At 48.1% G+C, this 14,081-nt stretch overlaps 1 protein-coding gene across 1 annotated transcript; it reads left to right on the plus strand.

Moving 5' to 3' along the window:
* Positions 1-1,397: 1,397 nt before the first annotated feature.
* INHBB (inhibin subunit beta B) lies at positions 1,398-10,214 on the plus strand. The gene is made up of 2 exons (XM_084829543.1): positions 1,398-3,074; positions 7,297-10,214. Exons 1-2 carry the CDS (start codon positions 2,663-2,665, stop codon positions 8,070-8,072), a joined length of 1,188 nt encoding a protein of 395 aa, XP_084685669.1. The 5' UTR covers positions 1,398-2,662; the 3' UTR covers positions 8,073-10,214.
* The last annotated feature ends 3,867 nt before the right edge of the window (positions 10,215-14,081 follow it).

The raw sequence follows: 14,081 nt of genomic DNA on the forward strand, positions 1-14,081 counted from the left end.
TACATACAGCCGTCCTACATCCATGCAATTCAAGGGCGAGGTCTTCCTCAGACTTTCTTATCGTTCCAGCACTTGCAACAGGGACCTATCAGATAGGCGACAGTTCTTTCTCCTTTTACAGGTGGGAAACTGAGGCTGAGTGACAGTGTTATACCGAAGGCCACTCAAGCAGGCTGAAATGGGATTTGTACTCGAATCTCAGTCCCCATAGACCCATCGAAAGTACCCCAGCTGTCACACCATGGTGCTGATGCCTAGGCTCCTGGTGAGTTTCCTCTGGTTGGAATGGGATGGGGGGGGGGCTGGGGGATCCGACTTCGGTGGGGCAGAGATTCTGTTCTGGGTTTTAGTCACAACCAGCCAGAACCCTAAAGGAGCTATCCAGGGTGCTGGACCCCATTCCCAAAATGGGTCCAGCACCTTGGATAACTCCTTTAAACTTCTGGATGGTTGTGACTAAAACCCAGAACGGAATCTCCACCCCACCAAAATCGGATCCGCCAGCTTCCACTGAATTGGATACATACCCCACCCCAGCCTTCCCCAGCCGGGTGCCCTGCAGATGTTTGGGACTTCAACTCTTATCAGGCCTTGCCAGCATGGCTGATGCTCAGGAATCCTGGGAGTTCTAGTCCAAAACATCTGGAAGACATCAGGTTGGGGGAAGGCTGCCCTATCAGTGCATTGTTTGTGCAGAGAAACATGTGTTAGGAGTGTGCAGGATAAAATAAATAAATAAATAAATTGTGAACTGCTTTTCCAAATACGCTCCAAAGCAAATAATGTACCACTCACACATTATCTGGGTGATCTTTACAACAGCCCTGCAAGGTAGGCCATTATTGTTGTTGTTGTTATATTACACATAGGGTCTTGAAGAGCAGAGGGGATGTCGATTGCCTAAAGCCACCTCACTGTGGTTGACCTGAAGCCTCAATCAGAGACGCAGCAGCTCACAGCTCAGGCTCTCAACCACTACCACACTCATGGATGGGACAGTAGCTTATGTGCATTGCACCTCACTTTATATCTCCTTCTCTCTGGCGATGAATGTCTTTAAATCCAATATAACTTCTCTCCGCGTGTGCGTCGTGTGGGTGTGTATTTAAAAGCTGTTGTCGCGGGAGGGGGCGGCGGCGGGGGGATCGTAGGTAAAGGAACAAGCATAGTTAATATTTCCACATCAGGAAGTTGCTGCAGCAGCCTGGGGCCAAAATGCTTAATCTCCTAAACACCGCGGAGCCTGTGGCGCCTAGTCTGTTATAGGTTGGAGTTCCCACGTGGTTTTAACTTCTGTATAAAACTTTCAGTAGAAAAGTGGCCCAATGTTGTGATTTGGCAGGTCAAAAAGAAAGAAAGGGAGAGAGGAGAAGGGGGGGGGGGACACCCGTCGCCAGGAGATTAGAGGCAGATAAGCGAGGAACAAGGCGCTTTTCCAACCGAGACCTTCTACTTGGCGATCGGAGGCGGACGTCAGGTTCAGGAGAGAGAGAGAGGGAGAGAGAGAGGGAGAGAAATTAAAATCCAAGGCACAGCCAAAGACAAACTGTAGGTGGGAGGCAGCGCGGTCGGTCGGCGTTTACTCACGAGAAACCCCAGTGCCAAATAAATAACAAGGACAAGACTGTTCGATGCAAACGAAAGCCCTTCGAAAGAACCGGTGGCCTTAGACCTGCTGGCTTCGTTTTCGAGTTGCTTCTGCAGCTCTTGCCTTGTTGCTCGCGGGGCTTGATTTTTATTTTTTTAAATCCTGCTTTACTGTGCGGACAGCTGCATGCTCGCGGGACCCCCGGGAAGGGGCCCCACCGGCTGGACTGCAGTCCCGACTTGACCCCCAAAGCTGTGGGGCAAAGGGAGCAACCGCCTTTTCTGGATCTGACTGGATCTTTTCTGAGTCCCCCCCCCCCTCTTCCTCCTCCTCCTCCTGTGTGCTCCCCGCTCTTTGCTTCAGGTTGACTTGGCCGTGCAAGAGGCGGGCGACTGAAAGCTGCGGGCGCCGAGGGGAGAGCGCGCCCGCCGCCCGCGCAAGGAGGGCAGCTGCGGCGCGCATCAACGCAGCGGTCCGGTGGATTGGAGTCGGCTTGCTTCTCTCCCCCACCCTCCCCTGGTGGCGAAGGGCAGGGAGGCATCGCGGATTGGAGTGTCCCCAGCCCGGCGCTATAAATTGGATTGACTCTCAATCTGCCTGGTGGATCCGCCACGCCAGTCCCGCTCCCCTTTGCCCCCACCCCGATGACTCTGGCCTAAAGACGATCGCCCTTCTCCCCACTCCCAGTCCGCTTTTGGTTGGACTCTGCCTGGCTGGAGGCGACCGGCTGGAACCATGAAGAAGGAGCTGCCCGCGTCGGAGCTGCCCGCCGGCCAGTGACGGAGCGCGGCTGCAGGGGGACTCTGGCTGCCCTGGGGGGAACCGGCTCTCCGGGTCGCCCCCTCTCCCCCGCCCCGCCTCGCCCCGCCTGGACTGAGCTGCCCCCGACTTGCCGCCCCTTTGCCCGTCCCGCTCGCTGGCCCCGCGGGGGGACGCCCTGATCCAGCCGCTGCCCCCCAGCACAGCGCCCCTCCTGGCGCTCCGCCGCCCCCCGTGAGTTCCGCGTCCCCGGCTCGGCACCCGCCCCCGGCTCAGCTCCCAGACCCAGAGCGGCGGACCTGCCCGGCGATCGGCATGGACGGGGCGGCTCGGAGGGGGCCCCTGGCCGCCTGGCTGCTGCTGCCGCTGGCGGCGGCGTGCTGGCTGGTGCTGGGCGCCGGAGCCTCGCCGACCCCTCCCGGAGCCGCCCCCCAGGACACTTGCACGTCGTGCGGCTTCCGGCGGCCTGCCGAGGAGCCCGGCGCGGTGGACGGCGAGTTCCTGGAGGCCGTCAAGAGGCACATCCTGAGCCGCCTGCAGATGCGCGAGCGGCCCAACATCACCCACGCCGTGCCCAAGGCGGCCCTGGTCACGGCGCTGCGCAAGCTGCATGCCGGCAAGGTGCGCGACGACGGCCGCGTCGAGATCCCCAGCCTGGACGGGCAGGCGAGCGCGGGGCCGCCGGCCCACGAGCAGAGCTCCGAGATCATCAGCTTCGCCGAGACAGGTGGGCCGCCGCGCGCGGGAGCCAGCCCGCGTTGGCCTCTTTGCCCTGAGCGCCCTCGCCTGCCCGCGCCGGTCTACCCCCCCCCCCGCCCCAGCGTCCAGCTTTTCATCCGGGAGGTTCTGGACCTCCGCAAAGCCCTCGCTCACCCCTTGGGGCTGGATGGCCAGCCTCCAGACACGCGCCCCCACTCGGAACTGTTGCGTTCCCGGGTCTGTCTTGCAGACCCAACCTCCCCTGCTCCTCACCCGGTTGCCCAATCCATCCGTGTTTCTCGCCTCTGCACGCTGCTCCTGCCCTGTCCACCAGCTTTCATTCTTCTGTGCTGCAGTCCCACTACCTCCTGTGTTTCCACCACCTGCCTTTATTTCTTTGCCCGGAAGGCCCAATTCCTCCTGCCTCCTTCGTTTGTAAATCTCATGCTGGGTTCTGGTCATCTGGTTTTTGCATTTGTCAGGTTTCTTGTAGATCCATGCACTCTGTTCTGCACCCATCCAGACCAGTGGAACATCCTAAATATCCATCCATCCTATTCATCAGGCCCACCTGGTTTATTCACCTGCAGCATTTGCTACATATAATCTGTTCCTTCACCTAACCGATCCTGCACATCTGCTCTCACATCTGCATCTACCATCCATCCATTCACTGGGCTCTGAAGTTCAGATCTTGTTATACATCTTTCCCTCCCTCAGGCTATACATTCATGCATGCTACTCTGGTATCTCCACTATACTCATACACGCGCATATCCTTCCCACCGCTCATTCACGATCTCTCATGCCACCATCTCTTCTAATCCACCTACTTATCAGTTCCACACCCTCCGTTTTCCAGTGTCATACAGGATATTTACCCTCCCATCCCCAACCTTGTGTGACCTCTTCTACCATGAAGTAACTAATTCTCATACTTTCTGCATCCATCCTTCTGCCCCACCCACCTACGTGCCCATCTCCTCCTATGCCCCTGGCACCTGCCTGTCCCATTGATGATGTATTTTATTTACCTATTCTATCAACATCCAACTCATTACTTCATTCCATTCTGCTCCCTCATCCCATTTGACCTCAGGTATAGTCTTCTCTTCCTTCTTGCTATTCAAATCCTCTGCTCCACATATCTGTCTGCCCCATGTCCTTGCTGCCATACACTCTCCATGTATGCCTGAACCTCCATTCATGAATACACTGCCGGCTTGGTGATCCATGCATCCATCCCCCATGCATCCGTTTGGGTTTTTTTTTGGCATGCATGCATCCATCTACCATTAAACTACAGAGGAACCATCACATACTTCGGTTCACCATTACATATTCCATACTCATCCATCCATTCATCCACATTCCAGTAGCAGTGAATCAGTACAAAATCTATCCATACATTTCTTGCCCCAGACTACTGTATATGGTAAACAGTAATCTACTGCACACCATTGCTCCTGTTGCATTCATTCACCATACCCACCATAATCACTATACACGAGCTTTAATCAAGTTTTCCTCTCATTTACCCATTCATCTGTCCAACATACATCTCCATCTCTCTCTGTTGTAACATCCTACTATTCCTAATAATGTGCCCCTCTATACATGTATGATCTTCTGTTCTTTATAGCACTATATCCATCCTTCCTTCCATCCATCCTGGTTTAATTCATTTAGCTGCTGACAATATCCTTTCATCATTTTTAGATTTTATTTTCATCTGTCCATCTTAAATATTATCAGCGCCCATCTTCCACCTTGCAGGATATCTAAAAATAGAGCATCTCTTTATCCACTGGTCCTATCCACTTGAGTGAGATTTTCTTACTCAGTACCGTGTACCATATCTATCCCTCCTTTCTTTTGTATTTTGTATTTATACTTCTATAGTTAACTACCTTACAGTTGCCACTTAATCTACCAGGATAATTTATGTTCTTTCTATTTTCCTCCCAGTCCCTCCACCAACCCACCAATGTGAACAATAGATAGTGGTTTTCAAGCTGTGTTCCAGGTGAACCTGAAGGTTCCTTGGAAGCTTATTAAGTGTTGTTCAGTAAGCAGATCAGTAGTGGTGGGCAACCTTTCCTTCCCTGTCAATGCAACCACAGAAGAACATTGCATATATTCTTATGTTACAGTCCATATAGGACAACGGTGTGGCCTGATAGCATGTGCCCACCATGAGCTGAGTGTGTGTATGACATTAATTGCAACATGCTGGCAATCCAGGCAGTTATCCAGGGGTTCCTCAGCAGACCAGGTGATGTGGAAAGAGTTTCCTTGCAGTAGAAAGCAGGAATGCCAATGTAATAGCTGCACATTCAGGGAAAGAAAGTAGGTGGATGGAGCAATGGAAAAAGGATGGATGTATTCAGTCCTTTACTTCTCCCCCCCTCTTTTTCTTAACTGCATTTATTACACTTTCTACTGCTGATGTGTTTGCTTGTTTACTTGTTTGCTGCGTTTTCTATTTACTATATTTACAAGTTTCCATATTGCACGCAGGTCTAGAGCTATGCTTTGGATGCCTATAGGGCATAGGCAACCCATGGCATGATGCTGATACATACACATGCAATAACATACATGACATGCAGGGGTATTGTTTCTCAGCCATGGTCCCAGAAAATATAGGTTAAGTACACCTGTCCATCCACTAATGATGAATGTGCCATCTGAAGACTATATATAAGAGAACTAGGTGATTAAATGGCAGTATAAGAGCTGGGCCTAAACTACGAGGATTTATTATTTCTAGTTAACAATATCAGTACTGAGGTTCTGCTTCTAGTATATTGAATGAAGTGGAATTGAATGGGATGAAAAAACCTGAATGAGGAATACTGAGTAAACCCAGGATCAGTCTCATCCTAATCGTGTTTCCTTAGAAGTCAGTCCCACTGAGTTCAGAGGGACTCACTTCCGGTAAGCGTGGATAGGGTTGCAACCTTGGGTCAGAAGTATTTGCATTAAGAGATGTCAGCAGCAGCTTCTCCCATTTATTGCTCATATACTAAATATATAAATAAAGAATTAGAAAGCAGCAGCCAGATACTATAGCATTTTTTTTCTTTTAGTGTTCCATGAAAAAATGGGTACAATCTAGCATTGCCTAACTCACCCAACAGAATCAGTGGGGCTTATAAGTAATTAGTGCCCATTGTATCCATGGTTAAACAAAACCGCAATTTTGAATCTCCCAGGAGTAAAAAGACCAGTCTTCTTTAGGGTGGCTAGATGCAAATGAGAACAGGCTTCTGCATCCTTAACAGTTGTGTGGAACAGGCATAGCTCGCCATACAAAATTCGCCCTTCTGCACAACTATTCAAGGTGTAGGAGCCCTGTCCTCGTTCGCATCTGGTGTAAGTTGTACCACCAGACTGCAGGTGGGGGCTTGCATAACTGAATGGTGCTCTAATGGCCACAGAGCCATCTGTCAGGGATGCTCTGACCTGGATTCCTGCACTGAGCAGGGGGTTGGACTCGATGGCCTTGTAGGCCCCTTCCAGCCCTACTATTCTATGATTCTAACTTCCAGTGCTCAGAAATCTAGCATGTCAGGGAGATGGCTAAGCCATTCCCTGGAATCTAGTTCTGTATGTTCATGGGATATTTTTGTGCGGAGGAGCGTGCCCTCACTTGCAGTCTGAAATGATACAGTACAGACCCAGGTTTACAACCCCTGTGAGAACTAGGCCTTAGTTAAGCGAATGAGTCAATTAATTCTTGTATTTCCCAAGAACCATGGGGCTTCTGGGTGAGATTACAGTACATCTAAATTGTAACCAAATCTTTTTTCAGCAAAATGTTCCCTGATCGTTAACTATCTGTGCTTTCTGGGAAAATTATACAGGAAGGCCGCCTTGGCTGGGCCAACTCTTAAAAAACTAATTAGCACTTGTCCAGGTGTTCACAGGGTTCCTTTCATGGCTCTCAATCTATCTGACCTTAATTGCTTGTATACTGATTTCTAAGGATCTGCATTTTTTTCACCTATAGCCTGATTAGTTTCTCTCTGGGAACTCACTTTGTAATGGGGTTCTTTCCACTGATTCAGCCGTGGAGCTCACTTGGCAATTCATAGTGTATAATATCCCCGCCTCACCCTGTTTTGGTCATTTATGGATGTTGTTTTAGCCATTTAATAATCTGATGCAGATATTTCCTTTAAAAGCAAAACGATGACACTTCTTCTGAACTTAATGGCATTTCCCCTCCCACCCTTGAATCCTAGATGACCTGGCCTCCTCTAGAATGCGTCTCTATTTCTTCATTTCCAATGAAGGGAATCAGAATCTGTTTGTGGTTCAAGCCAGCCTGTGGCTTTACTTGAAGCTGCTTCCGTATGTCTTGGAGAAAGGCAGCCGGCGAAAAGTAAGAGTCAAAGTGTATTTCCAAGACCCGGACACCAGCAGCAAGTGGAATGTGGTTGAAAAGAAAGTCGATCTCAAAAGAAGCGGCTGGCACACATTCCCCATGACAGAAGCAATCCAGGCTCTGTTTGAGAGAGGGGAAAGACGGCTGAACTTGGATGTTCAGTGCGAAGGCTGTGAAGAGTATTCAGTGCTGCCAATTTATGTGGACCCTGGGGATGAATCTCACCGGCCTTTTTTGGTGGTGCAAGCCCGATTGGCTGACAACAAGCACAGAATCCGGAAAAGAGGCCTGGAGTGTGATGGCAGGACCAATTTATGTTGCAGGCAACAGTTTTACATTGACTTTAGACTCATCGGGTGGAATGACTGGATCATAGCGCCAATGGGTTACTATGGGAATTACTGTGAAGGGAGCTGCCCGGCCTATTTGGCTGGCGTCCCGGGCTCAGCTTCCTCTTTTCACACTGCCGTCGTGAATCAGTACCGCATGCGAGGGCTGAACCCAGGCACTGTGAACTCCTGCTGCATCCCAACCAAACTCAGCACAATGTCCATGCTGTACTTCGACGATGAATACAACATCGTGAAGAGGGATGTGCCCAATATGATTGTGGAAGAATGTGGTTGCGCCTGATTTGGAGGGGTGTGTTTGAAAGGGGAGGGGACAGGGAGGGAGGGGTGAGAACATTCCCATACTGAATGGAATTGGAGGGGCGTTTGGCTGTATTTCTTCCTTCTAGGCATGGATGTTAAAAAAAAAAAATCACTGCAGAGGCAACGGCAGCAGAAGCAGCAATCACAACAGTGACAAAGATATCTATCCTTTCACTCTGTTGTCAGGACAGTGGCGGTTTGTGGATCCCGGACACTAAAATATGCTACCGCTTATAAACTAATGCTATGAAGTACTTTAATTCCGCCCACAAACCCAAGGACACAAGCACGCTTACACAGCAACACACACACACACAAGTTGCATGGTTCAGCTTGGAGGAGGGAAGAGAGTGATGGAAAGGGAGTTAAACGTCTGCCAGTGATAGGCGCAGATGGGCCAGTAGCCATTTCTTCAGCCAGCCAGCCAGTCAGCCAGCCAGCCAGCCAGCCAGCCAGCCAGCCAGCCAGCCAGCCAGGTGTTTTGAATGAAACCGTTGTGAAGCACAAGAAAAGAGAACAGTTTAATATATTCTCATACACAGGTATTTAAGTGACCAAACGTACAAATGACCACCATCACCTCTAAGGTCTAAAAAGGAAGCAGCAGGCTACCTGCTTATCGCAAGATTAGCGCTTCCTCTGGTGTTAAACATAATGTGTGTATATATATGTATTTTTTAAAAATCACAAATGGCCTATAGCACTTCCAGGGTAGAGTATTGATGAAATGAGAGAAAGAGAGAACACGAGAGAGAGAGAGAGAGAGAGAGAGAGAGAGAGAGAGAAGCAAGTACCATGAACATAATATAAAATGGTTGCTGCGTTCTTCTGAATGATATGTTGGTGTGACTTCATGCTTTAATGGACTGCTAGATTCTCCCATACCCATCCCACATAGATTGCTATGCTAGTTATGTCATCTAAAAAGGGCTTGGTCCATCCTGTCCTTGTTTTGCCCACTGTTGATAGTAGTCTTTGTGTTCTCAGAACATCGGCAACATCAAAAGTTGCAATTTGTGTTCCGCGGCAGGGGATTCAGCGAGAGCACATTCGGAGCAGTTGGTGGCGGACCCGGGGGGAGGGGGGAGAGAACAGGGAGAATGGAAACTGGTGATAGCACAAGTAAACTGATGAGTCCTAAAGAGAAATTACAGTCACACGGTGGATACATTTGGGGGGTGGGGAAGGAATTCAGCATATTTTGTAACTGGCAAGGAGCATTTTTTCAAATCTTGGGGCAGGGTGGTGGTGGGGTGGGAAGAGAGAGAAAGGGGATGGGGATGGGGATGGGGATGGGGAGGGAAGAGGATTCTTTTTGTTTTGTTTTGTTTTGCAGTCCCCTTCCCAGAGCATGTCAAGGATGGTTGCAGAGCTCAAAAATCCATGCTACAGCATAGCACTCACAAAACTGCCTGAATGCATGTTATTGCAGCACTTGCAGATTTCAATGCCTTGAACGGTTGGTACTTGCTGGTGCACTTCTCTTTGCTCACTATCTCTAGGTTAAAAACAAGTGCCCCATGAGCTATGCAATTTAAAGTGTCGACCCATACTCGATGAAACTGGTCTGAAATGCGATGGTACTTTTTAATATTTTTTTTATACTTGAAATTAAATCTTTTGCTTCTTTTTAAAAAAGCGAATGATTGCTTTTCATGTTTGCACTGATGTAGTTGCATGACTTAGTCAAGAGAAACTGCCATTTGAAGAAAAAGGTTATTTTTATAGCAACAAAAAAATAATAATGAATACAGTGAAATGTATTATACATAAAATTTTGGAACCAAAGAGGCCAAGTTATTAATTGTAATTTTTATCAGATGGCAAGGCCATCTTATATCTATATGTCATGTAATGATGCTGAACACTCTCCCATGAGGCCTACCAATTCTTTTTCAGGGTACAAAATGGATTCCATTGTGTTTGGGTCAGTGTCTTTTCTATTCCATCATACACAGCAGACATTATAAGATGTACATCTTTTAAAAAAAGAAAGAAAACCCAATTGTTTTTTTATTTAATAAAGTCCCTTGTAGGATCTGTTACATAATAATTTAAATACCAAACAACTTTCACTTAGATTTGCTGTTGGGAGTATTTTACATTTGTGTACAGTTTAAGTAAATAAAACAAAATGGAAAAAAAAGTTTGAGAACTGCAGCAGCTTCTTGCAGTTACAGTGGCCTGTTTGAGAAACCTGTGTTTTGAAGTGTCCATAGTTTGGAGGATCCAGGCCTCGTTGCTGAACATACACTGTTCAATGGGACCATGAATGCATAACCGTTTGTAGGGTAAGGGGCGGGGAGCTCATAGAGTAGGTGCAAGCCTCATTAAATTGCACAAGGCTAGTGCTATGCACAAACAATTTGGGGGAGCACAGCCTAAGGCCTTGCATATACTGAGATTAACTGAGGAGTTTGCATTTGCTCTTCCCATCCACCCTCTCATAATATTCCTAGGAACGCCCCAGTTGCAGCAAACAAAGCCTTTTTTTTTTTTTGCAGGTGGTAATTGGTGGGAAGGATCGGCTGGTATTTTAAAAACTTTTTACATTCAGGGAATGCTTTCCACATAGATTTGAGTGCTGTTGATAAGGTGGCCGCATATATCAGCCAAAAAGAGGACAAAAGAGGCCACCAATTTGTATAAAATGTGCATGTACTAATTTACACATAGGGATGCACATTTAGAAATAGTTACTATTATTTAAATAGCAATACAATACAGCTCAGCAACATGAGAAAGAGTGTGACTGAGTGATGTGCCTGCGCAGGTTGCTGTCCAGGTGCAGTTGGTGGCCAAGCAACTTCAAGTTCCAGCTCTCCCTTCTTATGATAGTTCCTTATATTTAAACCAGCCCATCAAAGAGAGGACACCTTCAAATACAGGATTGTCCTCTAATGGCCCTTCAAATAGAGCAGTGCCCTCTATAAAGTAGGACCCATGGCCACATTAGCTGTGGCACCCATGAGTGTCTGTCACTGAATCTCTGCGGGGGATGGAGTGGTGATGGAGGAATTTTACACTCAATACATGCAGAACACTGTGAGGGCCTATTTGCCGGCCTGTTGCCTTGTGTTGCCTGTGTGTTTGTTCTATGACACACCCAGTGGTTCCCTGCAGTTTCACAACGCAAGCTAAGGTTGGTATTATTAGAGGATAAGCTACCTTTCAGAGAAACTTGTGTGCCGCTACTGATATTCTAACTGAGGAACCCCGGATAACCTTCTATGTAAAGCCCGGGTTCCCCTGGAATACAATTTGAATATCAGAGGGCTATACAGTTTGTAGCTGTGAGACCACAGCTAGGATTTGTTCAAATGTGGAATGTCCCATGGAGCGATATTTGTAAGGTACAGTGTCTATTTCTAGAATAGCCCAAGCAATGATGTAATAGAGTCTACCGCAAGCTGTTGTCCTCCAGCTGTATTGGACTATAGTTCCCAGTATCCCTAGCCAGCATGGGATGGTGGGAGTTGTACTCTAGCACATCTGGAGGTCAGCAACTTGGAAAAAACTGATGTAATGCAATTTAGAACATCAGCTGCCTTTCTGTGGTTATGTGAATGCTGCTTCTTAGGGCAGATTGATGAGCAAAATATTACCTGTCTTTCTATCTGGAAAGCTTCAGCTAGAGTTCTGATTTTTCCTTGCACCATGTAAATAGTCATAAGGTCTGTCCTTTATAATCTAGGAAGGGCCTAATCTTGCACATACTTACAGTTTTGTATTATAACAATTGCACTGCAGAATATGGGGTCATTCTCTTGGCTGCTCCCCACTAGACCAGAGCATGATAGGGTCCTCCAACTTTTAACATGTTAGGAAATTGCCTTAGGACACACACGCTCTCTGGATTCAGACTGGGAGCACAGTGCTGGGGGAGGGGCGTTACCGCTTTCCTCCAGTGTCATTTTCCCAGTGAAAATAATTTCCCCACCACCATTGAAGCTGCTGTTTGTCCTGTTGATCTGTACATGAAAGCTTCCCCTAAATGAAACAAAGAACAGCTTTCAGGTGAGGGATTTTATTGAGGGAAATGACAGTGGAGGAAAGAATTAAACTCCCTGCTCTGCAGCACTATGATCCCAATGTGATTTAGCCCCTGCCCCTGTGGCTGCTACTTTCTAAAATGTAAAGAGACCAGAGATCCAGTCAGAGACCTCTGTTGTCCTTTCTCAGCTTTCCGTGCCCTACAGATGTTTTGAACTACAACTCCCATCACTCCTGACCATTGGATATGGTGTCTGGTGCTGATGGGAGCTGTAGTCCAAATTGTCTGGAGGGCGCTAGGTTGGGGAAAGCTGTCCTGTCTACTTAGGCTCTTCCCCACAGTGACATTACAGTGTTTGCGGCCTTTTAGGGCCTTTAATCTTCATTTATATTTTGTTAAGGAAGGTCCGCCCAGGGAGGAGCCGTAGCTCAGTGCTTGCATGCAGAAGGTCCCAGATTCAATCCCTGGCATCTCCAAGGAGAGCTAGGAAAGAATCCGTCCTGAAAGCCTGGACAGCTGCTGACAGTATTGGGCTAGATGGACCCATGGTCCGATTCAGGATAAGGCAGCTTCCTATGTTCCTAACATGATATACCAAACAAACAAAACTGCTGGCCACGTGCCATGCACATCCTGTGATGTTTCACAGATGAAAATGGGTCCATGCCTGTATCATCCCTGTTGTCATAGCAAGGATCTCCTTGCAAGCCCCAATTGCACAATTACGCGCGGTTGAAGTCTCTTCAGCTCCCATCTGTAGGCTGTGTCCATTTACTCTGTGGCAGCCTTACCTTGATTTACACATCAAGATATCGCAGAAAAAACAGAATTGTCCTGCAGTATATGACTGACCGTTGAAAATATACCTCATCAGCTGCAGTGTGTGATAGGCCAAGCTGTGGACTGCATAGTATCTCAGTGTTTGTGTGCATGCACATATGTTTGAGACAGGATGTATCCACCTACCCACCCAGCTTTTAGCAGAGACCCTGGAGTGACAACACTAACAACTGATACTAAAGACATTTTAAGAAATGTCCACAAAGGGCAAAGATAGGGACAGGTCAGGGATTTGCTTTCAGAAAATTGGGTCTGTCCCTGATAATTAGGAAAGAGCTGGAATATTGTGCCCTGCCATGTGGTTGGCAGCCTCCTGTTTTTATAGCTAAAATCTATAAGTTGCAAGGCTGCCCCAAAATTTTGCTGCCTGAGTTGAAGGATAAGCTGGTGTCTCTCCTCCATCCCTTTCCACATACAAAAGCCAACTAGACTGGCCATTGAATCCTCAGCACTGATGAAGGAACAGCGTCCTCCATGGCCCCCAAGGGCAGCAGGCTGGCCAAGAGGGTGCAGGCCAGGCCACAGTGCACACACAGATCATTCTTCCAATACCTCATGGCTGCCTGCTCACTGCTCTGCCTGGCCCTCCTCACTGCCTGCTCAAACCAATGTTGTAATGCAGCAGCGGCAGCAACACAGGGCAGGCCATGTGGCACTCATGGCTGAGCTCTGTCCTTCAGTACGTCATCATTGCTCCCTGCCCCTCAGCATCCGCCACCCGAAGTGGCTGCCTCACTCTGCCTAATGGTAGGGCCAGCCTTGTAAGGTTGCCACTTTGGGATCCAGGTTGCCACAGACATCAGCTTAAAAAACTCCACAACTGTAGACATACTCGAGATCCCGCTCCCTTTCAGATTTAGAGTGGAGAAGAAGACAGCCTTTTTCTTTCCTTCCTTCTCCCCAGCTACCTCTGCCCTTCTCCACACTGCCCCCTCTGCTTCTATCCATGGAGGGGAGATCAGGATCCTGCCTCTCATGGTAATGGCTGTTGAGAAATAAAGAAACAGATGCCAAGTCACACAAGTTCACACACTTCTGTCCTCATAAAAAATGTATTGGAATTTAAATACATTTTTGTTTGTTTGATGAAGCTTGCCTGAAGTAACGCTGTCTTCTTGCTTGTGGATGCATGGAAGCCAACTCAAGATGTCAGCA

The sequence above is a fragment of the Heloderma suspectum genome, chromosome 1 (assembly GCF_057233095.1).
Source record: "Heloderma suspectum isolate Gila_16-S chromosome 1, 16-S_ref, whole genome shotgun sequence".
NCBI classification, from domain to species: domain Eukaryota; kingdom Metazoa; phylum Chordata; class Lepidosauria; order Squamata; family Helodermatidae; genus Heloderma; species Heloderma suspectum.